Source organism: Lynx canadensis, chromosome E2 (genome assembly GCF_007474595.2).
Source record: "Lynx canadensis isolate LIC74 chromosome E2, mLynCan4.pri.v2, whole genome shotgun sequence".
NCBI classification, from domain to species: domain Eukaryota; kingdom Metazoa; phylum Chordata; class Mammalia; order Carnivora; family Felidae; genus Lynx; species Lynx canadensis.
Genome location: NC_044317.1, coordinates 46,443,597 through 46,469,824, shown reverse-complemented (window position 1 = coordinate 46,469,824; position 26,228 = coordinate 46,443,597). Strand labels below are relative to the sequence as shown.

General features: G+C 55.8%; 1 protein-coding gene across 1 annotated transcript in view; it reads right to left on the bottom strand.

Moving 5' to 3' along the window:
• Positions 1–26,228, bottom strand: part of RYR1 (ryanodine receptor 1) — a 116,818-nt gene that overhangs the window by 52,792 nt on the left and 37,798 nt on the right. The window contains 34 exon segments of the mRNA XM_030297700.1: positions 351–591; positions 1,392–1,724; positions 1,947–2,077; positions 2,622–2,703; positions 5,165–5,403; positions 5,510–5,570; positions 5,986–6,035; positions 6,523–6,644; positions 6,750–6,817; positions 8,381–8,496; positions 9,103–9,226; positions 9,523–9,598; positions 9,698–9,772; positions 10,166–10,306; positions 10,782–10,871; positions 11,146–11,224; positions 11,343–11,506; positions 11,907–12,047; positions 12,930–13,020; positions 13,110–13,330; positions 14,424–14,593; positions 14,690–14,810; positions 15,212–15,320; positions 15,411–15,597; positions 15,837–15,972; positions 17,248–17,342; positions 17,750–17,882; positions 17,968–18,082; positions 18,802–19,075; positions 21,312–21,458; positions 22,689–22,800; positions 23,140–23,340; positions 23,684–23,947; positions 25,445–26,057. Of these exon segments, the coding sequence (XP_030153560.1) occupies positions 351–591; positions 1,392–1,724; positions 1,947–2,077; positions 2,622–2,703; positions 5,165–5,403; positions 5,510–5,570; positions 5,986–6,035; positions 6,523–6,644; positions 6,750–6,817; positions 8,381–8,496; positions 9,103–9,226; positions 9,523–9,598; positions 9,698–9,772; positions 10,166–10,306; positions 10,782–10,871; positions 11,146–11,224; positions 11,343–11,506; positions 11,907–12,047; positions 12,930–13,020; positions 13,110–13,330; positions 14,424–14,593; positions 14,690–14,810; positions 15,212–15,320; positions 15,411–15,597; positions 15,837–15,972; positions 17,248–17,342; positions 17,750–17,882; positions 17,968–18,082; positions 18,802–19,075; positions 21,312–21,458; positions 22,689–22,800; positions 23,140–23,340; positions 23,684–23,947; positions 25,445–26,057 (5,322 nt within the window).

Below are 26,228 nucleotides of genomic sequence, written 5' to 3'. Positions count from 1 at the left end.
CTGAGGAAAGTCCGGCTGGCCAGATCTGGACCGTCTTCGTTTCCCCTCAGTGACGGACGAAGGCCTGACCTTTGGGCCTAACTGCGCGCATCAGCCCCATCCACCCAAGCCCAGAGGCGGCCTCGCCGGGGCTCGGCCTCAGGAGGTGTGAAGGAGAAGAAGGGGAGCAGACACCCGCGGGCTGGATTTTGTGGGGCCAGAAGCAATGGGGGGGGGTGGTCAGAAGGTTGAGGGGGGTGGGTGAGAGCTGGAAAAAGTTTATAGTAACTCAGAAGGTGACAGGTCAGATGGGGCTCCAGGAAGCCCGAGGTCAGGCTGAATGTGCACGGGGACGGCGGGGACTTGCTGACCTGTTGTTGTCCACGTAGCGGATGAGCAGCGGGTAGAGGGCGTACAGGTCCCGGCAGAGCACAGAGAACTCATCCCGCACCAGGAGCTCGCCCTCCTGGGCCTCCGCCTTGGCCTCCAGGCGCAGCTGCTCCTCCTCGGCCACCACCTTCCCCGCCCGCTTGCGCAGCCGCCCGATGGTGGGGATGAAGTGTGAATGCAGCAGCTCCGGCCGGGCCCTGCTCACGATGGGCTGGGCGAACACTGCGGGGGCGAGGGGGACGGAGGGTCACGTGCTGCCGGCCAGCCTCTAACTCCAGCACCTGACCTACGACCTTGGATCCCACGCCTGAGCTCGGGCCCCGATCTCTGACACAGCCCCTGATGCCTGGTCCCAATCATAGCCCTTGACCTGAACCTGTGACGCCAGCCACCTCTGACCCCCGTGACCTACTCATAACCTGATAGCTTACCTTGGCCTATGACCTCTCACCCTAATCTTTGACCTGTGACCTAGCCCCTACCCAAACTCTTACCTCACTGTGTGATTTCTGACTATGACCCCTGGTTTCTTACCCCAGCCTCTGACCTCTGACCCCGGCCTCTGAGCCCAGCCCCCAAGCTCTAGCTTGGCCCAGTTTCTGACGGAGAACTTCTGAACCAGGAATCCCATCCCTTTAAAGACTCATTTCTTGACCTCTGACCTACAAACCCCTCTGTATCAGGGCCCCTGATGCGTGACCTGGTTCTCTGACCCTCTGTATAAGGAACCCAGGCCTCTGACCCAATTCCTAACCCTCTCCAAGGCTCTAGCAATTCAGAATCCGGCCTGGAGGACTTCCAGGACCCATCCATCCACCCCAGGCCCTCAGAGCCCGAGATTCTGACCACTTGTGATGACTCCTCGCCTTCTGAGCCTGAGAAAACCTGGACTCTGACTCCTGCCAACTCCCAGGAAAACACAGACCCCGGGGATCTCCCTCTCCGACCATGAGATCAAAGGGCCCGAGCCCCAGGACGCTTCGGCCCCAGTCCTCAGGAGCCTGGTGCCCCCCCAGACCCACCGGCGAGCCGCTTCATCCACGACGCCTCGTCAATGCCCAGGTTGTTGACGATGATTCGCAGGATATTCCCCAGCAGGGAGTTGAGGTGGTCAGAGGTGACAGCTGTGCAGGGCGGGGGCGCCCCCGCGGGCAGGGCGGGCGGGGGGGCCTCGGGCCCGCGCTCCCACCAGCGCGGCAGGTAGCTGCACAGCATGGGCAGCGTGATCTCGATGACGTGTGGCATCTCTGTATAGCGGGCCCCCGACTCGGCCAGCCCCCCGATGTCCGCCATGAGCCGCTCCAGCACCGGGATGTCAGGACACATCTCCTCCACGCTGTTGGGCAGCCCCAGGACTGGGGTGCACAGAGGGGTCAGGGCATTCCAACCCATCACTCCCAGACCTCGGCGTCCCCACCACAAACCCGGGCCCCGACGGGCTCCAGAATCCTCCAGTCTGGAGTGCCCCCAACCTGGGGAATCCTCAGCCCCCCGGAGCCCCCCCAAAGCGGGCCCTCCCCCGGGCCCGTGCTGGGTAGGACGTTTCCTCACACCCGCCCCAGCCCCACACCACTTACTGGCCCGCTCCCGGGGAGACTTGGTGGTGTACACGGAGCAGGCGTTATACTCGTTCAGCTGAGGCTCCAGGAACGCCACCGGCATGGCCGCTGCCAGGCGGGCCAGGCACTCCCCGAGGGCCGGCCGCAGCCTGGAAGAGGGGGCTGCTTAGCTCTGACACGCCCCCCCCCGCCCGGTGCTGCGTCCCAGCCCCCGTCTCCACAGGAGTGCGTCTCCCCAGAACTCTCTGGAGCCCAGCCGTCCACCCAAAGCGCGAACGTGGCCTTTTCCCTGGGTTCTCATATGCCCTCTCGCTCTAACTGGTGATCCCAGCTCAGGAGAGCCCACCCACACGGGCACTGCCAGGGCCCCTCCTCAGTGCCCCCAGCGTGCTGTGGCTCCTGTGTACCACCCTCCCTTCTGTGTGCCTCCTGCCGGGGCAAGCTTGCACCCCGGCAGGGAGCCACCTGCCATCCTGGCCAGCAGGCGCCTGGGGCCGATCGGGCTTCCTTCACTGGCCTTCCCCCGAGTGCCCTCAAGTGGCCGCCTCGGTGAACTGCAGCTGCCGCCGAGCATGTCCGTCGTGGAAGACTGCTCATTTCTGCTTTTCACCCACCCCCATCTTCTCCTGCTCCTTCCTTCCCCCATCCCCCCAGCACCCACCCCAGCCCCAAACTATGGCTCTCTCTCCTTACTTTTCCACATAAGGGTTCCTCGTGGTTCCCAGAGAGTAGATACTGCACAGCGTTCGGTAGCAAGAGACCTGGACGTCATCCACTGAGGGAGAGAGGGAGGGTGAGGGTGGGGGAAAGCACCCACCATCCCCGTCCTCCCCCGCCCTCCTCCCTCACCTCCAAATACTGGGTAAGAGTTGGGCAGTCGAGAGCCAGCCTGCCATTTACCAGTTTTGTGACTTGAGCAAAGTGCCAACACTCTCTTGGCCTCAGTTTCCCTATCTGTAAAATGGGGATACCTATAGTATCTTCCTCATGGGGTGGTTGTAAGGATCAGAAGATTAATGCTTGGAAACCAGTTGGAACAGGGCACACAACAGGCACTCCGTAAAGGCTGCTCTTTCCTTGGAGGGGAGTCATGGATCTCTTTGATGACAGCGATGGACACTCTCCAGAAAAATGCAAACATCCAACCCTGACGATAATTTTAGGTCATCCCCCTGCCGACCCCCGGAAGACCAGGTTAGGAACCTCAGCAACTTTACAAATGTCTCGAGATAAAAAGAGGGCAAGGGGGCAGTTCTAGATTGAAGAGACACGTGGACATAACAACCAAATGCAAGGAGAAAAACCTGACTGGACTCTGAATTTTTTTTTTTAAATCAAAGACATTTTGAGAGTAATGAGGGAAATTCAAGCACAGTCAGGTTAGGTGGTGATAATGATATTGTGATTACATGACAGACAGAAGGTTCTCATTCCAGGAGGTGCAGACTCAGTATTTAGGGATGAGGTGTCACGGTCTGTGGAACTCACATTCTAAAGTTCACCAAAAAGGTCTGCAAATACTTTTGCTCATAAAGTGAAAGGTTAAGCAAACGGGGAAAATTGTGAACAATTCTCTTCTTCTGACTCTTCTGGACACTTTAAAATTCTCTAAACAGGGGCACCTGGATGGCTCAGCCGGTTGAGTGTCCAGCTTCGGCTCAGGTCATGATCTCGAGGTCCGTGAGTTCGAGCCCCGCGTCGGGCTTTGTGCTGACAGCTCGGAGCCTGGAGCCTGCTTTGGATTCTGTGTCTCCCTCTCTCTGTGCCCTACCCCACTCACTCTCTGTCTGTCTCTCCCTCTCAAAAATAAATAAACATTAAAAAATTTTTAATTCTCTGAACAAAACGTGAGGGTGGGGGAAGAGCCCCAACCACGTTCAACTTTTCTTACTTTTAGCAAAAGGTTCTAATTTCAAAGAAACGGTGAACTGAGACATGGCTCAGCATCTGCCAATCCCCACGGCCCGTGGCCTGCTGGCCCGTCCTGGACACCTTCCCAGGGTGTTCCCTGGGCCCCTTGGCCCAATTGACCTTGGCATCTCCCCCAGACTCGTTACTGCTCCCAGTCCCTGTATCCTGGAGGCCCCACTATCCGAGTGTCGCAGGTCAGGCCCTTGGGCTTCACTCTGGATACCTCCCCTCCACCGCCCATCTCCTCGGCCTCCTGAACATCTCTCCCACCAGCCCCCCCACCGTCCTTCCCCCACCCCCACAGTCCAGACCACATCTCATAAGGCTCTTTCTTTTGAGGACCTGACACTCCACTGGGTGTTGCATCTTGCCTGTGTCTCACTAACACACTGTGCACATTGTGCTCCCAGATCCCAGGCTGGGTCACCCAACAGGTGTGCCATTCGGTAGCAGACAAACGGCAGACGCTGCTAATAGACTCCCAATATCCGCTCTTAACTTTTCTCTGCTCTTTAGGAACAGACCTCCAATGTTTAGCTGGACACGTGACCTCCCAGAATAAAGGCTACTTTCCCAGCCCCCCTTGCGGTGACAGGTGGCCGCATGCTGAATTCTGGCCAACGAGATGGATGTAAGCAGGAGTGACACAGACCACATCTAGGTCATTCTTGTAAAAGAATTGCAGTGCCCTCCTCTTTGCTTCCTCTCTCCTCTTACAGACTAGAATGGGGATGTAATGAACGCCGTGCCATCCGGGACCCTGCGGATAAAGGCAGTATTTCCAAGATGGCAGGGTAACAAGATGGAGGGAGCCTGGGCTCCTGACATGGTGATGCACTCACAAGTAGGCTGCTACATGAGAAAGAAATACACCCCTTTCTTGTTTAAGCTACGGTGACTTAGGGTCTTTTGTTAGAAGCTGCTGAACTCAGGGGTCTCTGGGTGGCTCGGTTGGTTACGCGTCTGACTTCAGATCAGGTCATGATCTCACGGTTCATGGGTTCGAGCTCTGCGTCGGGCTCTGCGCTGACAGCTCGGAGCCTGAAGCCTGCTTCGGATTCTGTGTCTCCCTCTGTCTCTCCCCTCCCTTGCTCATATTCTGTCTCTGTCTCTCAAAATAAATAAACGTTAAAAAAAAAAAAGCTGCCGAACTTATATCCTCATTAACTCATTCTGTCTCATTAACTCATTCTGTTACCTACCAATTCACTGAATGCACACTCAGACACCTGGGGATTCTGTCGGGCACACGGGGATGGCTGGTGTCAGCAGAATTGCACCCCACCCCCGGCCCCGGCCCTGCCCTTGGGGTCAGGGGTCCTTACGGATAACATCGTCTCCGAACTGGTGCTGGGCGATGTGCTGGAAAAGCGTGGTGAGGACCGGCAGCAGGGCCACCGTGGTGTAGGTGAGGTTCTGGCCCACACCCTTCACCTGCGTGCGTGCTTGGGACACCTTGCCCAGACGAAGGTTCTCCACCATCTTCTCGATGTCCTCTGAGGCGCTCTCAAAGAAGGAGCGGAGGCCGGCCTTCACGATCTCGGGGCCTGACTTCATCACCGTCCTAGGAGGGAAGCCGGGGCGTGCCAGTTCTAGAATCTGAGATTCGGGATTTCAGGAGGTCAAGGAGAACAGGGGTTTGGGGCGGGGGTGGCCACCAGGCCCCATACCTGGCATCCAGGGAGCGTGCCAGGATGTGAAGACAGTTGACCACAGCTGGGGCATCCGTCCCTGGGAAAGGGAGACGGGAGAGGGTGAAGGAAGGGCTACAAGGGCAGTGCCTTCCCCTACATCCACCTCCCCCCTGCCCCACCTCCACCTGGACCCCCACGGGACCTGGTCCTTCCCCAAACCCGCTCTGCCTGCACCTCCCCCATCCCAGCCCTGACCTTCGGGCCATCACTGTCTGAGGATGAGTCTGTGTCCCCACCGGCCTGGGGGCTCCACGAGGGCAGGGCCCAGCGCTGTCCCAGGCACAGCCCTGTCCCTAGGACTACCCAGTCCATGTCTGGGTCCAGAGGAACAACACGGTGGAGGTTGTTCAAATTGAGGCCTGAACCGGGAGCTGTTTCTTCAGGGTGGAGTTGGAGATTGCAGGGAGAGAGGGAAGGTTAGAGAGAAGGACTGGGGGCGGGGAGCTACTTACCAAAGAGAGAAACGCGGTGCCGTACAAGAGCCGCAAGCTTGCAGAAGAGGCTGAAGAAAGAAAGGGACATAAGGACGGGGGAAACAGACAGTGAGGACACCACGGGACAAGGACAGCAGTGGCGCAGTTAGGGACAGGGACAGAGGGACAGAAGACACAGCCAGGAGGACATAGGATGGTGGAGAAGAGAACAAAGGTGACAGGAAGGGTGGGGAAGGGGCAGAGAGATGAGCAAGCTTGAGGGTAACGGGCAGACACGGGGGTGCTGGGGGGTGGGGAGGCTGGTCTGCCTTTCTGACAGGGCGACCAATTCGTCCCATTTGCCTGAAAGTCCTACATCCTGGGAGACCCCTCGGTCCTGGGCACAAGAGGACAGGGAGTCACCCTCACCCTTCAGTCACCTCTGTAGGTAGAGTGGTCAGTGCCCGACACCCAGGACAGAGCCCAGACAGTCCCAGGTTGGGAGGACAGGGTCCAGGATTGCAATCCTGTGAGGTCAGGAGGCGGGGTCAGGTCAGGGGTCACAGGGTAGCCCACCTGGTGATCATTTCCTTCTCCTTGTTGGAGGCGTGGCCACCACTGCCCAGCACTTTGGCCGGTGTGGACAGGAAATAGAGGCAGTGGTTGGTGAAGTACTGGTTGATCAAAGGGAGCAGGATCTGGGGGTGGGGTGGGGAAGAGACGAGGCGGGCTGGGTGAAGGGGGACTGGGTGAAGGGGCCCACCAGTCCCCAGCCCCCTCCAGCTTCTCAGTCCACCTCTCACCTTGGCAAAGAATTTAATCTCCTGTTCGTGGGGGGACTTTTCCACTCGTCCACTGCTGACCACAGCCTCTGGTGGTGGAGGGAAAAGAGAGGTGATGGTGGGTTCAAGGCTGGGGAGCTCAGAAGGTGCCTCGGGAGGGAGGGGACTCGAGGGTTAAGGGAGGAAAAGATGGGAGATTAATGCTTGGTATAAAGCCACCTCTGTTGGCTTTGAGGTAAACCTCTCTCTCCTGTCTTTCATGTGTTTCCCCCTGACTCCTTGATCAAGCCCTTCCTGCGGCTGAAAATGGGGAAGAGGATAAACTAGGATGGAGTAAGGTCATGGAACATCCGCTTCCTCACCAGCCCTCTTCTTCCTGAACTTCAGTACTTGGCACTGAGTCAATGTGGAATGAATGAATGAATAAATGAAACAAGAAGTCAATGTTGACAGACTAGAATTAATTTTAAAGCAGAAGTCAATCTCAGGTAATAATAACAGTGACAGTAATAATTAATGATAATAATAATGCTAATAATGTCCCTGGCCCTCGCACGATCTCCTCCCAACTTGGAGGTCTGTACAGTTGGTCCCCCTCCTTCATTTTACAGATGAGGGAACTGAGATGAAATAACTCAGCCCAGGTCACCCAGCAAGAACAGGACAGAACTGTGACTGGTTATGGTGGACAGATGGGGAAACCGAGGCACAGAGAGGAGAGGGAGTTGCCGAGAGGCGCTCAGCATGGAGGATCAGCATGTGGGATTCGAGGCGAGGTGTGTGAGTGCGTCCTGCTGTGCCACTCATCTGAGGGGGTCTGGGGGTCCTGGGTGGCTCTCAGGGGGAATGTTGGGATCTCTGGGGGAAGCTGGGAGGGATTCTAGGGGCCAGCTGTGATTCTTAGTGGGGTGTAAGAGGCACGTATGGGGCACACCAACAGCCTCCATCCCCAAAAGAGACCCAGAGTCTGCCCAATCGTCACCCTCTTTGGTCCCTACACCCACAATCTGTCCCTAATGCAGCCAAGGGGAGTCTGTGAACACCTGAAGCAGGTCAGGGCTCTCTCCTGCTCAGAACCCTCCCGTGGTGCTATTCCACTTGGGGTAAAAAGCCACAGTCCTCCCCATGCCTGCAAAGCCCCACGTGATCTGCCCCGTCTCCTCCCGCTGTCCGCACTCAGTCACTCTGCTTCAGCCAGTTGGGCCTCCTGTTTCCCCAGGGACTTCTCAGAACCTTCGCACTGGCTGTCCCTCTGCCTGGAATACTCTCCTCGGATGTATGGCCAGCCCCCTCCCACCTCCTTCAAGGTCTTCCCAATTACTCTATTTAAAATTTAAAGGGCTCCACTCCCCCCACCCCCCCACCCCACAACTCCCAGTCTTCCTTAGCTGGTTCTGGTGTATTCTTCTTCCCCAAACGCTAACTGCCTTCTAAAAACTTAAGGTGTCTGACGTTAATCGTCTGAAGGCACCACAGGAATGTAATCGCAGGAGGACAAGGATCTTTGTCTCGTTCACTGCTGTGTTCTCAACACCTGGAAGGAACAGTCTCTGGCACAATAATGAGGTGAGGGGAGGGAAGGAGAAATGCATGCGCCAGGTCCTTGGGTCAACCTGCAGGTATGGCCGGCATGGGGAGGGACTCCCCCGTACCCAGGTGGGCGATAAACTCCTGGGAAATGTCCATCCAGCGCAGCAACTGCTGCAGGAAGCCAAAGGCGAACCGTTTCTCGATGGAAGACGTGTCCAGCTCCATGTCCTTAAGGCCTCTGCGTGGACAGGCAGAGAGGGGTCAGCCCTGTTCCCCGCTCCTCTCCAGTTCCGCTCTGCTTTCCTACGCCCGGCCGCTGCAGGCTTCTGCAGGCTTCTGCCCCACGCCAGGTCCCCCTCGAGCTCCTAGCGGTTCCCTGGCCCCGCCTCTCCTCCTCAGGCCCCGCCTCCCCTCAGGCCCCGCCCTCTTAGCCTCCTGTCATCCCCGGCCTTGCCTCTCCTCCCAGGTCTAGCCCCTCCCCTCTCTGGCCCCAAACAGTCCCCCAAGCCCCACCCCCTTAGCCTCCTCCCCTCCCAGGTCCTAACTCTTCTCCCGAGGCCCCACCCTCTCGGCCCCCCACTCTCTGACCTTGCTCCCCGCTCTGAGGAGGCCCCCCCATCTTGGCTTCCTCTCCCCTGGACCCTCCCCCCCTCTCCAGGGCCCACCCTCGTAGCCGCCTCCTTTCTCTGGCCCCACCTCTGCTCTCCGGGCCCCACCCCTCTCAGCCACCTCCCTTCCCTGGCTCCGCCGCTTTACCCCAGCCCAGCTTTCCCCAGTTTTGGCCTGGCTCGTTCTTCCTCTCACATTCCCCGCCCCTCCCTGGCCGGGCTTGCAGCCCACGTGCCTGGTGACAGCATAGCCGTTCATCTGCAGGAACTTTAGCAGTTCCTGGGCCTTCTCTCGGTCTCGTGCCTTCTCCTTGGCTGTCAGTGTGTCGTAGGGGACCAGCAGGGGGTGGGTCCCACCACCTGGAGCCGCAAAGACCAAAATCAGAGGACTGGGGAGACCCAGGCCACTCTCACTGAAGTGGTTCTTGCTGCTGAGAGCACGCAAAATTAGAGTAATAAAAACAGAGGTAAGAGAACCGAATCATGGCTTTCAGAGGATCGTCATATGCTCACCACAGCCCTATGGTAGTAGATGTTGTTATTATCGGGGGTGGCGATGGTTCAAAGTCACAACTCTAACTTAAGCCCTTGGGACTCTGGAGTTAGGGGACTTCGGTGAAGAGGGGCCTGTGCGGGGATGGGACGGACGCTCTCACCCTTGGCCTCCAGCTCCTGCTTCTTCTTCCGCCCCCACGTGTTGTGGTAATTTTCCGCCAGTTGTTCTGCCATGGCCTGGAATGGACGAAAGAGTCAAGGCCCGGACTCAGAGGATGTCCTTCTCAACCCCAACAAACACCTCCATGCCTCTAGATAAAGGATCAGGGGTTTCACCTGCAGCTCCCGGGACAGGGTAACTCCGCTGAGGTCCGGGGGCTGGGGGTTGTAGCCTTCTCGCGGATCATAAGTCTGGGAGGACGAGGCAGAAATGGGGGTGCTTGATGGACTAGCAGGAAGTCCGGGCCCCAACACAGTTTACCTCCTCCACTGGCCCTAGACACCTGCTCTTCGCCCCTCCCCCCCCCATAAGGCCCTGTCGCTAAGTCACGCGCCCCTCTCCTCTGCCCTTCGCAGTTCTTCAGACCCACGCCCACTCCCTTCCCAGATCTCTCAGCCTTGGCGGGCATCTGGCTCCGGGCCCCCAAGATTTCCCTGACCCCCGCCCCCCCTCCCCCCACGTCCTTTCCTTGGCCCTTCTCCCTTCTCAACCCCACCTCCCGCCTGGCCCCGCACTCTCCTGGCCCCGCCCCCGCCGCTCACCACCTCCCATGACCCCGCCCTCTGCCCCGGCCCCGCCCCCACCTGGGCACTTTGGGATATCTTCCGCGTTTTCTTCTTTTCTGTCTTCTCCTCTTCTCCCTCCCTGGCCTTCTCTATCGTCCATTCCCAAGCAATCATGGCCTTCAAGGACTCCTTGATGGGCCAACGGTAAATCTCTTTGTCCTGGGGTGGACAGGAAGGCGTGGAGGTGGTGAGATGGCATGGGAGGGAGGTAGAGGGAGGAGTCCCTGCCTCAGCCTTACTGGCCTCCAGTGTCCTAAGAAGTGGAAAGCCTCGACTACGTGGCTAGGAGGAAGTGGTCCAGCTCGGATTCGAACTCCGGTCTCTTACCTGCTCTGTAACAGAGTCTCCCAAACAAAACTCTCATGATCTCATTTTACTCTGGAGACTCCGAGAAGTTAAATGGCACAGTCAAGGAATCAAATCCAGTCTGACTCTTTCTAAGAGAAGGAACACTAGAAGTCTGGGGTCTGGGGAGGCAGCCACGTTTGAGGGAAGGCAAAGTCCATGCATGCGGAGCCCTAACCCGCAGCCCCAGCTAGATCCAAGCTGATGAAGCTGCCTCACTCCTCTCTGAACGCTCGAATTTGGAGGTTTCATTTTGGACCCTCAGCATTGGGCCCTGAGATTTGCTCACCTTCTCTGAAAAGGTCTTATAGGGCCTCAGCATGGGGTGGGTCTTCAGTTCCTCATCTATGTTCTCCCCATAGGACCAGTTGTTCTGGATCTGGAGGTGGAGAGGGGACAGGTCGCACCACCATGGAGGTGGGGGCGGGGGGCAGAATGAGGAGGAGAGAGCAGCCCGGGAGACGCAGAGGGGAAACCCTGGAGGGGCGGAGGGCTCTGGAAGAGGCTTTGGGGTCTCAGAAGAGTTTGGGGTCCCAGGGAAATCTGGGGCCTCAGGGAAGACCTGGGTCTGGGGTGGGGGGGCAGGCGGGGTCTTGAGAAAGGCTGGCAGGAACGGGGGCTGCTGGGGGGTGAGGGAGGACCCTGACGCCAACCTTGTCGAAGGCCCACTTCTCATGTGTGTACTCCGCAAACTTGTTGATGAAGGAGTCCAGCTTCTCTGGGATGATCACGCTATTAGGGGGGGATAGGGTGGGCAGATGTTAGCGCTGGCCCATCCTTCCATGTCCGAATCCTTCTCCCTCTCCCGGTCCCCAGTCCCCACCCCGCTCCTGCCCCCAGGCCTCCTCACTTGAGGGTCTCCACAGGCCGAGGGTCAAAGTTGCCTTCAGCATCCACCGTGGCCTTTTTCTCGGCCTTGGATGAATATGAGGCGTCCACGTAGTCGGGGGGCAGGGCCCCTGCGATGGCGCACAGACAGGGCATGGCCATGCGGTATAGCTCTGGATCATACTTCTGGGGATGCCGGGGAGGAGGGGTCACTGCAGGCCTGACCGAGCCTTCAAATCCTGGAGCCCTAGGGCCTCAAACTCACCCCTCTACTAATCAGCCCCTCTTCCCTGAGCCCCCAGACATCAGTTATGGTCTCCCTCCCTGAAACCCAAACCTCAGCCCACCTGGACCCTCCAAACCACCCCGGCATCACCCCTCTCCAAGCCCCCAGACTAGCGCCCATCGCCTCTTCCGTAACAGCCAAACCAGAGACCCAACTCCTAGATTCTCCTGGATCCAAACCTGCAGAACTAGCTCCCTCCCTGAACCCCCGAATTTGGTAATTTCATTCTGGAACCCCCCCCACTTTGGCCCCCAAGCCCTCCAAGCAGGCTCCTTTCGGCGCCCCCCCACGTGCCCGGACCTTGTGGGCCAGTGAGTCAAAGATGCCCCAGAAGAGTTTACGGGTGAGGTGCAGCTCTTCCTCTGAGGTGACCCCGAAGCTAGCCCAGCCTGTGGGGAGGCAGTAATACTTCCAGCAGCGCTCATAGTGGTTGGTGAGGAGCTGGGTGGGAGCAAGAGGGCGACACACAAATGAGGGGCGCGTAGTAGGTGGCCGGCAAAAGCAAAGCCAAGGAGGCCGGGGCTTTTAAATTATGGAGACGTGGGTCATGCAGGTACTAAGGAGGGAAAGTGGTGTGCTTATTGGGGAGTGGTCTGGGGCCGTTTATGATGCAAATTCAGCGCTCTAACGTGGAGTCAGGATAGGCATTGGGCCAGGGCCGGATTTGTCTGGTGTCGTTTTACACAAATAAGTATGTTAAGATTAATCCACGGGTAGGGTTGTGTGCAAATGGACGTATGGACAGAGTGATCTGCGCTTCTGTGAATTACCATGGCGGGCAAATACACGCAGAGCCCCATGCAAATATATGGTAATTGGGAAGAGGACCTCCACATCCAATAGGCAAATCTGAAATGGGGGTTGATTTAGATGTATTATGTAAATCAGTCCAGACAAGGGGTGTCTCCTTATGCAAACCAGCATGCAAACGAAAAAACTAACAGGAAAGACTGCGAATATTCAGAATAGCTGTGGTGCTATGTATTCAGATGAATGCACTCGTTGGAAAAGCGTAAGGCTGGTGGTCTGGGCGTGCGAGTAAGCGCGCTGATTAGGAAAAGCGGTGTGCTCATGCAAAGACGTGCTAATCTAGGCGAGGACTGGCTCACTGTTAGGCAAATTAAACGCTAACTAGGGAGCGTAAGAGGCACCGACGACGCCAAGCGACCGTCCTGGAAATCCTAGTACGGCAATGAGAACGCCTCAGAGGTTTCCGTGGGGACGCCGCCCTCGCTTGGCGGGTTAACGGGGCCGGGCGGTGCGTCACAGAAGAGCCCCGAGGCGGCCCGAGGGCGGCGCACGCCGGAGAGGGCTCGCCCTCACCTTGAGCGGCATCTTGGCGAACTCGTTAAGGATGGGCACGTCGAACACCAGGCGCCTTAGCAGGTGCTGCAGCATGGACGGGCGGATGTACCTGCGGAGACAGGCGCGGGGCGGTGGGGGTCTCGCCCCCAGGCCGGCCGCCCCCCGCGGCCCCGCCCCCGCCCCCCGGCCCCGCCCCACCTGCAGAGCGACATGAGACATTCCTCGATGACGTCGCGCTGCGCCTTGGTGAGCGAGCGGCCGCGGGACAGGCGGTACACCGTGTGAAGCATGGAGTCCACCATGATGGCGCGGTGCTCGGTCCCCGCGAAGAGCGGCGCACACTTGGTGATGAGCGGCAGCACCGCCAGGCACAGGTAGCGGTTCAGCGCCAGGGCCATCTCCGTGGTGCTGAAAGTGGCCTGGAGAGCAGAGCGGGCGGCGGGGGGGGGGGCTCAGGCCCGCTTCGCGCTCCTGGGGTCGCCCTGGCTTCGGATCTTCCCCCCACACCTGCTCCTCCCAGTCTCTGTGATCTCTTCGAACCATGCAAATTTTCAAACCCACCGCAGCAGAGGCGCCAAGTAGTGAGCCCTCGTTACCCAGAGTAGACAGCCCTGCAGACAAAGTTCTGCATGCTTATGTCCTCTCCCTCACCTTTCTTCCTGTGATACTTTTATACAATCCCAGCCATTTACCACTCCACCCATAGACATTCAGCTTTGTGTCTCCATTCAGACACCTGCTTCCGTTTCACACCCCACGCTGCCGTTTTCGCACCTAACAGAATTAACAACCGCGTAAAGTCCTTCACCAACTTTCTCCAAGTGTCTCACTTGTAGCCGGGATTGTTTGGATCAGGGCACCAGGAGGGCCCCCCTACTGCATTTGGCTGCTGGGTCTCAGGTCTTTTCATCTGTAACGGTCTCCTTTCCTCCTCTTTTCAATGCTATTTATTTGCTAGAAAAACTGGATCATTTATCCACGGAGTTTCCCATACTTTGGTTTGGGCTGGTCACGTCCACTCACTGTCTCCAATACCTCACCTGCCAGACCCTCGTAAACCCTCGCCAGTAAGGCTTTTACCCCACCGCCTCACTGAAAGTGCTCATCGAGGTCACCAGTGACCTCCATTTGGCCACACCAGTGGTCAGTTCTCAGTCTTCATCCTATTCGGCTTTGTCCCCTACTATTCTCTAACTATATAACTATTAAATATCTATATAACTACTATTGTTGCTGTTGAGCGCAGGTCTTTGTCTCCTTGGTGCTGAGCCATCGCCGAGAATGATCATTTCTCAAACAAGAAAGATGAGATGTTGAACATCTCCACCCACCCTCGCCCAGAACTCAGAGTTCCTCTTGGTTTCATTTTCTATCTTGACGGGGGGTGGGGAGGGAGGATTATGATATGTACACATGCCCAGAACAAACAGAAGCGCTGCCGCTGTGCCCTTGACCATCCTGCACCCTCACGGGCGGCGGGGAGGGTGGCTCGGCAGGGGCGGGGCTGCTCACCGTGTCCAGCGAGGCGGCCGCCCGCATGTCGGGCAGGAACCCCACGTCCAGCACGTGCAGCAGGAAGTCCTGGTTCTCGATGCCATACACCCGGTCCAGGAAGAGCACCATGGACGCCTTGTGGTCCGGCACGAAAGATGCCGACATCTTTGGCTGTACCAGAGCCCCGTCTGTGGGCCACGAGGGCAGGGGGTCAGGGTTGCCCTTCGGCCCCACCCGCTCCCTCCCCAGCCTCCCTCCCTTGCCGAGTCCTGCCCCCTCTGCACCTTTGCCCAGCGTGGGGATCTGCAGCGGGAGGCTGATGATGCCCACAAGGTCATCCAGGGGCACGAGGGAGCGCAGGATGGCGCGGATCCGCAGGGCCTCGCCCTTGCCGGCTTGGATTAGCTGGAAGATGGAAGGGGGCACGTCATCCAGCACCCTCTGCCCCATTTGGTCGTTAGTCCATCCATCCCTTCCTGACCCACCGGCAGGCAGAGCAGGACTCCTCGTGGGGCGAGCTCTCGAACTCCCAGCCCTGACTGCTCTGCTCCTAGTGCTCCTCTACTGAAGCCCCGGCTGTCCCCGGCTCTCCGTGCTTGGTCGCCCCCCCCCCCACCCCCTGCTGGACTGGGAGTTCCGTGAGAGCCAGGCCTAGGGCAGTCTTGGTCACTGGTGTGTCCCCAGGATTGGCTAGCCTAAGACCACCCACATCACGAGAGCTCCGTCAGTGTCGTCAAGTGCCCGACTGAAGAGGTTCGAGGTCGCCCAGGCGTGCCCCTCCCTGTCCCTGGACCTCCAGCTCTCACATGCATCTCCGGCGCACAGCGTCCCAGCAGGTCGATCAAGGCAGCGTAGAAGGACATGATGGCGTGTCCCAGGTGCACCCGGCTCTCCTCGGGGGGCTCCTCCCCAAAGCTGCAGAAGGAGGGGGGTGGCGTGTGGGGGAGGCAGCAAGGGGCACGGGGAAGTTGGGCTCTGCCGCTGAGAAGGGGGTGGGAGACTCACTGCTCACGCCGCCGGTCCCTGCGGACGCCCGGGCCATCCCGCGCCGGGTCCTCAGAGATGCGAATGGCCTCTTCGATGGCGGCCAGCAGCCCCGAGCCGCCCTCACCCCGCAGGGCAGGCCCGAAGCACTCGGGCTTGCGGATGAGCAGCCGCACCACCACGTTGGCGTTCTCCTCCACACTCTCACCTGGCGGCTCGGGCGGGTCCGGAGGCCTCATGAGCCGCTGCCCCGGGGACCCTGCCCCGGCAGCCCAGGACCCAGCACCTCAAGGGTTAACCCCGGGCCCCCACTGGCCTCTGGACCCTGCCCCAGCCCGCCTGGAGGAATCCCTGCCGAGCCAGGACAGGGACCACACCCTGAGGGAGGCTGGCTGGGTCGGGGACCCCGGCCTCCTGTCCTACCGCCACCGCCAACTCCTGACTCACCGTTGACGAAGACGGCGAAGCGCAAAAAGTCCAGGTAGCGCTCACCGCCAATAGGGTTCCAGCCGATGTCTGGGTACCCTTTGGCCAGGAGCATGGGGCAGCTTTGAAGGCCACAACCCGCCAGGTAGGACACGACCTGGGAGTGGAGACGGGCTCAGACCGAGGCCAGACCCGCACCACCTCCTCCCCAAGGCTCGCTTCCTTGCCCATCGCTGGAGCTCTGCGACCTCATTCACGTCTGGATCTCTCAGCGAACGATAAGCCTCACCCTGAGCCCTCACCTCCCACCTGGACCGTCACATGGTCTCCTTCCTGGGTTCCCTGCTCCCCCAGTCTATCCCACGCACAGAAGGACCCTGCAAACAGCCTGAGTCAGGCCACGTCCCTTCCCTGCTTGGAACCCTCCTGTGGCGCCATCTCGCTCCAGGTAAAATGCAGAGGCCCCACAAGACCCTCTGCACAATCTTCCGTGTCACCTCTCTGCCCTCACTTCCCACCCCTAACCCCTCACTCCCCCTGCTCTAATCAAACTGGTCTCAAACTCATGAAGCTCACTTCTGCCTCGGGGTCTTTGCACTGGCGATTCCCCTGCCTGGAATGCTCTTCCCCTGATGTCCACATGGCCCCTCTCCTCCTTCAGAGCTTTACTTGAAAGTCACTTTCTCAGTGAGGCATTCTCTGATCACACTTGTCTAAACTTGGACACCGTCCTGACACTTGATGTTTCTTTCCCCTGCTCACTTTTTTCATCCTTAACACTCGTCACTAGCTAATGCACTATTGTTTTACTTATTTATCTTGTTTATTATTCATCTTCCCAACTAGAACATCAGCTTCATGAGGACAAGAATTTTTGATTGTCTCAATCACTGTAGTACCCCTGCTGCCTTGGTCAGGTCTGGCACGTAGTAGGTGCTCAGTAAATGTTTGTTGAACGAGTAATACTATACGAGCAGATAACTCTTGTTGAGTGCTTACTGTTTTATCAATGGTTTCATGGACTAACCCATTCTGTGCTCGGAATAACCCTGTTGGATTATTATATTCATTCTACAGATGAGGAGACAGGGGCCTGGAGAATTTAAGCCACTTGTCCAAGGCCACACAGCAAGGGAGCAAGGGGAGTTATTGTAAGGTGCTGAACTCTAGAGCCCATGCCCTTCGTTGCTACACACAGTAGTGGTGGTGGGGGGGAGTACGGGGGGGGGGCAAGGAATGTGCCAAGGTCATGCAGCTGCGGGAAGGTGAAGCATGGATTTGCACTCGGCCCTGTGGTGAGTGACTGGGCCCTTGCTCTTTCCCTGCAAATTATTCCCCCTCTGATTCAATCCCGGACCATCCCATAGACTGGCTCCCAAATTAGCAGGTGCCCCAAGGGGCCAGGTGGAGGCCAGGCCTCCTCCTTCCACACCTTCTCCAGGTCCTGCTCCTGCAACGCCAAGGCCAGCTCATTGTTGTCGATGACAGAGGCAGCTGCCACGTCCAGAGGCGTGGAGCCCTGCATGCCTGTGAGGGCGAGAGGCAGAGAGAGTGCTCTTCAGAGGTATGTAGTTGACAGTCTCACTCCTGCTTGTCTCACCTCCTCTTGGAAGCCCTCCTTGACCACCCCTTTTACAGCCTGGGTCAGGTGCCTCCACTGGTCCGTGCTTCCCCATCCCAGGGCTGAGCACCCTGGGCTGTCACTGTGTGTCCTCCACGCTGCACTGTGAGCCCTGTGAGGGCCAGGGCCACGGCTGTCTGGGTGGACCCTCAGCACCGCTCATCAAGGGCTACCTCCAGGGTGGGTTGAGAGTGAGTGTTCGTTGAATGACCGAACGAGTGAGCGAGCCAGCAGAGATGGATGCCTGGATAGACTGCTGAGCGTGGGCCCCGGGGGAAAGCTCTCCCTCCACCCCGGGCTCGGGTGTTCTCACCCAGGCCAATGCCACTGTTCTCCAGCAGATAGCTCAGGTGGTCGAACATGGAGCGCTGGTTCTGCCGGCTGATGCGACAGAAGTAGCAGAGGAAGCGGCAGCAGCTTGTGACCATCTTGGGGAAGCGGATCTCCTGGGGCGGGCAGAGCGGGCCGCTGGTCAGTGCCTCCCCCCGTGGCCCCCTGCCCTGAGCTCCTCAGCCCACACAGTCCCCTTACCTTGGATTCACCACCACCAAGGACATTCACCATGACCTCCATGACTGTCTCGTGCATGCCCAGTGCCCGCATCAGGTTCGGGTGTTGGTAGAAGACTTTGTTGTTCATGATGTTCCTGTGAATAGGTAGAGTACGGTGGCGTTTCCAGGGGCCGGGTGTGACCCAAGTCCAGGGAGAGCCCCCAGAGCCTTCACCGTCCCCCTTCACAGATCCCAACCCATTCGATCTTTACGTCTACTCTGGATGGCAGGAATGAAATTACCCCGATTGTACAGATAAGGAAACTGAGGCATGGATCCAAGGTGGGCTCCCCTAGAGCAGAGACCCTCGCCATGTTGCATGTCGTATCCCCAGATGCCTAGAAAGGGCCTGGCACAAAGTAGGTGCTCAATAAACGCTTGCTGAGTGACTGAATGAGGCACATTCGACACTGAGGGAGTGCTCAATGCCGTCATTCGTATTATCATTACCACCCCTACGCGCATGAGCTCACTAGGCCTCACTATGACTCCACAAGGGAGGCACGGCTCTTCCCCAGCCCAGAGATAAAGATGAAGCTCAGAGAAGGTCAATCTTGTGCCAAGAGTCACAGGTGAGTAAGAGCTGTCACCCCAGAGGTCGGATGGAGAGGTAAGGGGAGGAGACCTTAGCCAGGGAGACGGGCCAGCTACTGGGAGAAGTACACCGCCGCAAGGACGGGCCCGAAGCGGAGGAAGGAGACATCATTGCATCCGGGGGACACGAGCCAGGGGGACGTGCTGGAGCTGGGAGGGCTCCCCTCCTTCCCAGGCAAAGTGCAAAGTCAGGGGAAGGGGCAGAGCCTCAGAGCCTCACCCAATGCTCTGGATCATGAGGTTTTCCTCCTGGGGACCCATCTGCACGATGAGCAGCGATCGGATCTGGCCCAGGCACTCAAGCAAGCTCATGGTGTCCTCCATGGACGACGGTGAGATGGTGTATGCCCGGGGCAGGGCACGCAGCAGCTCCCCGAGCCCGTCGTACTGCCGGTGCAGGAGGCTGAACATGGCCCGGACGAGCTCAGGGCTCTGCACAAAGTCCTCTTGAGCCCAGCGCACCACCGTGTGGGACACCAGCTCCTGCAGCGACTCTGGGAAGGGAACACAAGGGTCAGAACGCACTGCCGGGTTGCGGCCTTGAGCCAAACAACGCAGCAAGGGCCCCTCTTTCCAGAGGGCTTTGCAGTTGCTAACCGCCCCTACCGTCACCTGCCAGGAGGGGGCAGATTCTGGCAGATCTTTTTTTTTTTTTTTGTATTGCTCTAAGAGCCTCCCTGTTCTCTTTACCCTAATACCCAGACAGTAAGGGCCCCCTAAAGGTTTCAAGAGGAAAAAAAATGTATCATTCAAAATACCAGAGCATCGGGGCGCCTGGGTGGCGCAGTCGGTTAAGCGTCCGACTTCAGCCAGGTCACGATCTCGCGGTCCGTGAGTTCGAGCCCCGCGTCAGGCTCTGGGCTGATGGCTCAGAGCCTGGAGCCTGTTTCCGATTCTGTGTCTCCCTCTCTCTCTGCCCCTCCCCCGTTCATGCTCTGTCTCTCTCTGTCCCAAAAATAAATAAACGTTGAAAAAAAAATTAAAAAAAAAAAAAAACAAAATACCAGAGCACCATTATAAGCACCTTTGAAATAAATAATGCACCTTTGAAAGCACAAGTCGCAATTCTACTTGTTCTGTAAAAATACTGCTGATTTTTGGGGGCTCCTGGGTGGCTCAGCCAGTTAAGCGTCCGACTTCGGCTCAGGTCGTGATCTCACGGTTCATGAGTTCAAGCCCTGAATCGGGCTCTGTGCTGATGGCTCAAAGCCTGGAGCCTGCTTCAGGTTCAGTGTCTCCCTCTCTCTGTCCCTCATCCACTCACACTCTCTCTCTCAAAAATAAATACACACTGAAAAAACAAAAATAAATAAAAGTACTGCTGATTTTTCCTCCAGAGAGACAACAGACACAAAGAAAAACTGTCATTTGATGTCATTTGGTGTCATTTGAAAATGATGTCAAGATTAATGGGTTTATTTTCCCAGTCCCTCCTTGAGACTCATCATCCTGACATCCAGCATCCATTTCTCTCTTTGCCTCTCTCTCCCAACCCTTTTCCTTTCCAGGATTTGGGGGGAGAAAAGACAGAGGTCTCATGTGTCTCAGGCTTAGGAGAAACCTCCATGCACTGACACTGAATGATGGTGTCATATCAATTCATGACCTTCCAGAAGCGCTACACAATCTGGCCGTGGCACTTCTTCTTCTTCTTCTTCTTTTTTTTTTTTTTTAAGTTTATTTGTTTATTTTAAGATAGAGAGCAAGAGTTGGGGGGGGCGGGGGCAGGGAGCAGAGAGAGAGAATGCTGCACTCTCAGCACAGAGCCCGATGCAGGGCTCGAACTCACGAACCATGAGATCATGACCTGAGTCAAAATCAAGAGTTGGATGTTCAACCGACTGAATCACCCAGCACCTCCCCCCACCCTTTTTTTTTAAAGTTTGGGCCTTGCACTGGTGACCTCATCTCCTGCCCCTCTCCTCCTGCTCACTCCCACACTGGCCTCTAAACATACCAAGCATGTTCCTGCCTCAGGGCCTTCGCACTGGCTGTTCCCTTTGTACCAATCATCTTCCCAGATCTTTGCATACCTCACTCCTCCACTCTGACCCCTCCATCTATCCCACTCTCTCCTATCACTCAGCTTTATTTTTCTCCTTAGCACCCATGGCCACCTGACATTATGGTATAGGTATATGTGTATCTGTTATAATATTCTAAACTCCTGAAGAACAGAGACTGTGACTTTTTCCCCCTACAGTATCCCTCAGCCAAGCCAACAGGGCCTTGACTGTTGTAGAATTAAACCCTGTACCAACATCAGGGATTCTGTCCTTGTTGGATAGAGCTGATGTATAGTTTGTACAATGACCCACTGGCCCAACACTTATCATAACAGTGTTTCTAATCCCTCGTCATAGTTATTGTTTCACCGAAACAAAAACAAAAACAAAAACAAAAAAAAAAAAAACAAAGAGAAAAACAAAGAAAATCCATGAGAACACAGAAGCCATGCTGGTACAGGAGCTTCCGCCATCCCGACGTGGGATGCGTGTCTCTGCTCTGGCAGGCCATACGGCACACCGGTCCAACACGTACTGTGCAGCCCCCACATTTCGGCCACACTTCCAGCATGCCTCTTCTCCCGCCCTACCTCCCACTCCTCCTCTCTCATTAACCCACCCCTCCCTTTTCCCTACTCCTCATGGCCCGTCTTGGACCCAGAGGCTCCCCAAACACGAGGCTGTCTGCCCCATCCCTGTCCCTCCCTAAGGCCCCAGTCCTCACGGGGTTTGGCCTCCTCAGCAGGTGGTTCCTCCTCAGGTTTCTCCTCCTCCTTCTTCACCAGCCTCACTTTCTCCAGCAGGCTCATCAGGCGGCTGCCCAGGGTGGCCTCTTCCTCTGGCTCCTCCGCCTCTCCCTCCAGCTGAATTCCTGGAGTTGGTCCAGAAGATAGAGGGTGTCCTTCATCTGTTTGTTTATTCATCTACTCAGTCATTCACTTCTTTGTTCATTCATTGGTTCATTCGTTCATTTCTCACTCATGTATCCCTTCTTGGGTTTTTCATTTATTTCTCTATATGTTCATATGTTTGTTCATTTATTCATTCTCTGAAGCATTTTAAATATTTTTTAAACCAGCTATTGGAAATAGGTTAAAGAACTAAAGGAAACCACGTCTAAAGTATTAAAGAGAAGTATGATGATAGTGACGCCTCAGATAGAGAATACTAATAAAGAGGCAGGTCATATTAAAAAAATAACCATATAGAAGTTTTGGGGGCTGAAAAGTACAATAACTGAAATTTTAAAATCACTAGAGGAATACAATAGCATATTTGATCTGGTAGGAGAAAGAATCAGTGAACTTAAAGTTAGGACAATAGAGGTTATCCAGTCTGAAGAATAAAAAAGAATGAAGAAAAACTAACAGAGCCTTAGAGCCTGTGGACCAGAACATCACAAAATATATCAATATATGCATAATGGGAATCCCAGAAACAGAAATGAAAAATGGCCACAAAAATGTGCAGAAATAATAGCCCAAAAGTCCCTCAAATCTGATGAAAAATATTAATCTATACATCCAAGAAACTTAACAAATTCCAAGTAGGATAAAATCAAAGAGCTCTACACTTAGACACATCATACCCACCTGTTTCAAAACAAAGGCAAACAGAAAACTTGAAAGTCAGCCAGAGAAAAACAAGTCATCATATATAAAAGAATCTCAGTAAGATTATTAACTTAGTTATCAGAAACAATGGAAATTATCCATTCATCCCACCAGACACCCACCATCTCTCCATTCAATTTTTAATCATTCATCTATCCATCCATCCATCATCCTTCTCTTTATCCATAAGTCCACTCAGTCATCTCTTCACCCATTTCTTTACTCATTTATCTCTTTACCCACCCATTTACACACTCATCACTCACTTGCTGATACCCATCCATCCATATATAATCCGCTCAAACACCCATATAAGCTTATCCTTCCACTCATCCTCTATCTGTTCACTAATATATCTGTTCATTCATTCGTTCAACCAAAAGTTACACTGCACCAAAACTGTAAATATTTAAGATCAGGAAATCTCAGGGAAACTTCAGGAAAGGTCACAAGAGAAAGTCTGGGAGAAGGGTTCTCTGATCTCTTACCACAGTGTGCCAGCAAGTCTTGATGAAATTCAAGCAAATCCTGCCGGACCTCTTCAGGGAGAGGACAATCTTCATCATCCTCACCATCTTTGAAGTGCAATAGCATGTTTATCTAGGGGAAGGTCATAAGTTAGAATGAGGGTCAGCAGCTCAAGAGCAGAAATTCTGAGATCAAGGATCAAAGATCCAATTGTGAGTCCCTGTCTAGGCCATGAGTCAATGAAGACTATCTGAGAAATTAGAGGTTTGAAAGGAGTCAGGGTCAGTCTGAGGTCCTACTAAGAGGTCCTATTGGTTCAGAGAGACATAGAAGAGTGAGAGATAAATATATCAACAGGGTCAGGGGTCAGGCCTGAGCTTGGAGGTTTAGTACCATCAGCGATCAGAGTGGGGGGAGGGGTTGATGTTGGGATTTCAAAATAATGCCAGCTGGGATCAGGGGTCAGAAGACCTGCTCCTGGGGTGGGGAGCGGAACTCGCGAGTACGTCGGGCAGTCTCAGCTGCGGACATGGTGAAGGCTTTCATGAGGAGGCCATAGCGGTCCCGCTGGTTGGCCTGGAGTTTGTCCACATAGCGCTCCGCAAAGGCTGCTAGGGATTCCACACGGTGCTGCAGCTCTTGGTCACAGAAATACTCCAGCAGGTGGCACATCTGTGGGAGGAGAGCCATGCAGTAGGGATGACGGCGGTGAGACCATCAGGACTTCCTGAAAAACTTTTCTTGCTTCCTCTCCCCTCTCCATGGCCCTGCCCCATCTGCCGCCGTCATTTCCTGCCTGGATCCTTAAGCCAGACTTCTCCGTGGTCTCATCCCTCCAATTCACTTGCCACATGGCAACCAGAGAGGCCATTTGAAGCCAGAAGCATGCCAACCACCTGTGGCACTTCCACAGCTCCCCACTGCCTCAGGGCAAGGTCCAGACTCATCCCCCACCAGATCCTGTGTTTTCCAGCCCAGATGAGTGGAGGCTGGAGAACAGGAAGAACCAGCCTACCTGTAACTTCACAGACTCTGGCAACTTCATCTGGAGCAGCCCTTCCTCCAGGCCTTCTTCTTTTTCCCCTTCGGCTGTCTCCCCTTCGTCTTTTTCCTCATCTTCCTTCTCCTGTGCCTCTTCCTCCTCATCCTCCTCCTTCTCCTCTTCATCTTCTTCTTCCTCTTCCTCCTCTTCCTCTTCCTCTTCTTCTTCAGTGAATACTTCAGGCTCAATCATCTTCAAGATCTGTTTCACATCCTCATCATCAAAGATGCCCATCACCTATAGGACAAAGCCTGGATCCTTCACTGTGGCCCACAAGACCTCAAATTAAGTCCCAGCCTCACTCCCCGACCTACTTCTCCTGAATATGCCAAATTCATTCCTGCATGGGCTACATGTGATTCCTCCAACACAGAGAAATGTCACCCCCTGCCCTGCTCTCCAGCCTCCTTAAGATCCCCCCAGATCCACACCCTGTGTCCCACCTAAGCACATAGCCAACCAGACCACATAGCCAAACACGAGTGCCTCTCCCTTCACTAGCAAATGTTCTTTCTCCTAAACTTGAGCATATGTGACTCTGAAACAGACCATACCCTACCCTGATGGATGCCTTCATAGCTCCTAGCATATGCTAGCACTCAGTAAACATAATGAAAATGCTAACAGATGGAGGGAGAGAAGGTAGATGAGAGGGAAAAACAGTGGGGAGAAGAGAGATGGGTAAGTGGGGGAGGGGGGACTGGGTGGCTGACTTAACAGATGGAATATCAGAGGTCTGAAGGGGAGAGAAATTGATGGGCAGATATGGATGGAAAGATGAAAGTAAAGGTGGAGGAAGAGATGGGCGGATAGATGACAGGATATGTGGTGTATGGATGGGTGGGTAGGTGGATGGATGATGTGACAGGTGCATGAGTATGTAAATGAGTGGATGGGTAAACAGATACATGGGTAAATAGCCAGGGGATGGGATGAAATGGGATGCTTGGATGATGGATGGGTGGATAGTTTGGGCACGAAGATTTGGATGGATGTATATATTCATGAGTCATCAGATGGGTATGTGAATGAAAGGGCCCATGAAATAGAGGATGAAGAACGGGCGAATGGGAGGTGGACGAATGGGTGTAGACGGTTGGGCGGATTTGTGTGTAGGTGGATGGGTGCACATACATATGGATTGAGAGATGCATCGGTGAACAGACAGGTAGGTGGAAGATGAAGGAATGGATGAATCTGTAGATGGGTGGATGGATGGATGCACAGGGGGAAAGCGGATGATAGCTGGATGCATGAAAGGAAAGACAGATTAATAAATAAGTGGGTAGGTGGATAAATGAACAGATGGAACAGTCGGTGTACTGATGCATGAGTAAATGGAAGGATGAATGGATACCTAGATTGAAAACTGGATGGATGGTACATGAATGGATGGACACGTGGGCAGAAAATAGAAGAATAAGTGGATGGTCTTGTGGATGGGAAGATGGGAGTTTGACTGAATAACTGGGTGGATGGAAAGGTAGGTGGAGGATGAACGGATTGATGGATGAATGATGGTTGGTTGGATGGACGAATGGAAAGAAGGGGGAAAACAACGATAAGCAGATTAACAGATGACAGATGAACGGATGGGAGGAAAAGTGAACAAAGGATGGAGAGATGAACGGGCGGTTGGAGGCACAAATGAGAGGGAGGTTGACGTACGGATGGATGGATTGTTTGGAATGTGGAAGAAGAACGGGACAGAAGGAAGCAGGAGGAAACCATTACCAGCAGGGTGGACACAAGCTTGAGCACGGGCACAAACTGGAACTCCACAGAGCCCCCGACAGGGTCACGTGCGTGCTGCCCACCATCGCGCACGGCCTCCCCCAGCATTCTCAGTGCTTTATCCCGCAGGGCCTCGAGAGGGATGCTGGGGCTGAGGCGGGCCGGGGCTTCTGCCGCCCCGGCAGCCGGCAGGGCAGCCACGAAACAGGGCGGTGAAAAATGGTGTGGAGGCCGCAGCGAGGTGGTGACGCCAACGCCAGGCAGGCGGTGGCGGCGGGGGCCGTTTTCGGCACTCTTTCCGGGCGGGAAGAGAGTGATGGCGCGGGTCTCCTCCGTGAGGGGCACGATGTACTCAGAGAGCATGGAGCGGCGGCTGCGGCAGGCACTTTCCAGATGGATGCTGATGAGCAGGTCGTAGAAGCCCGCCCGCAGCGGGCCCGGCAGGTGCGCGTCCTCCAGGGCGTGTAACAGCTGCGCCTGGTCCACATGGCTGCACAGAGCATGCGCCACGCGGTTGTTGCCCAGGGCGCACACGGCGCGGTAGAGGCGGAGGGTGTGGGAGTGGAACCGCTGCAGGTGCAGGCGCTCCGACAGCTCCAGGATGTCCATGCATCTGCGGCGGAGACGGGCCAGAGCCAGCAGAGGAGGTGGGAGGCAGGGGCACAGAGAGGCAGAGAGGGGTACCGGTGAGAGTGGCGGCCACCCCAGCAGGGGTTCCCGGGGGCCCGCTGGGTCAGGGTTCTGTGAGGCGTGTGGAGCCGGGTCTTTCCGTGGTTCTAGAAGT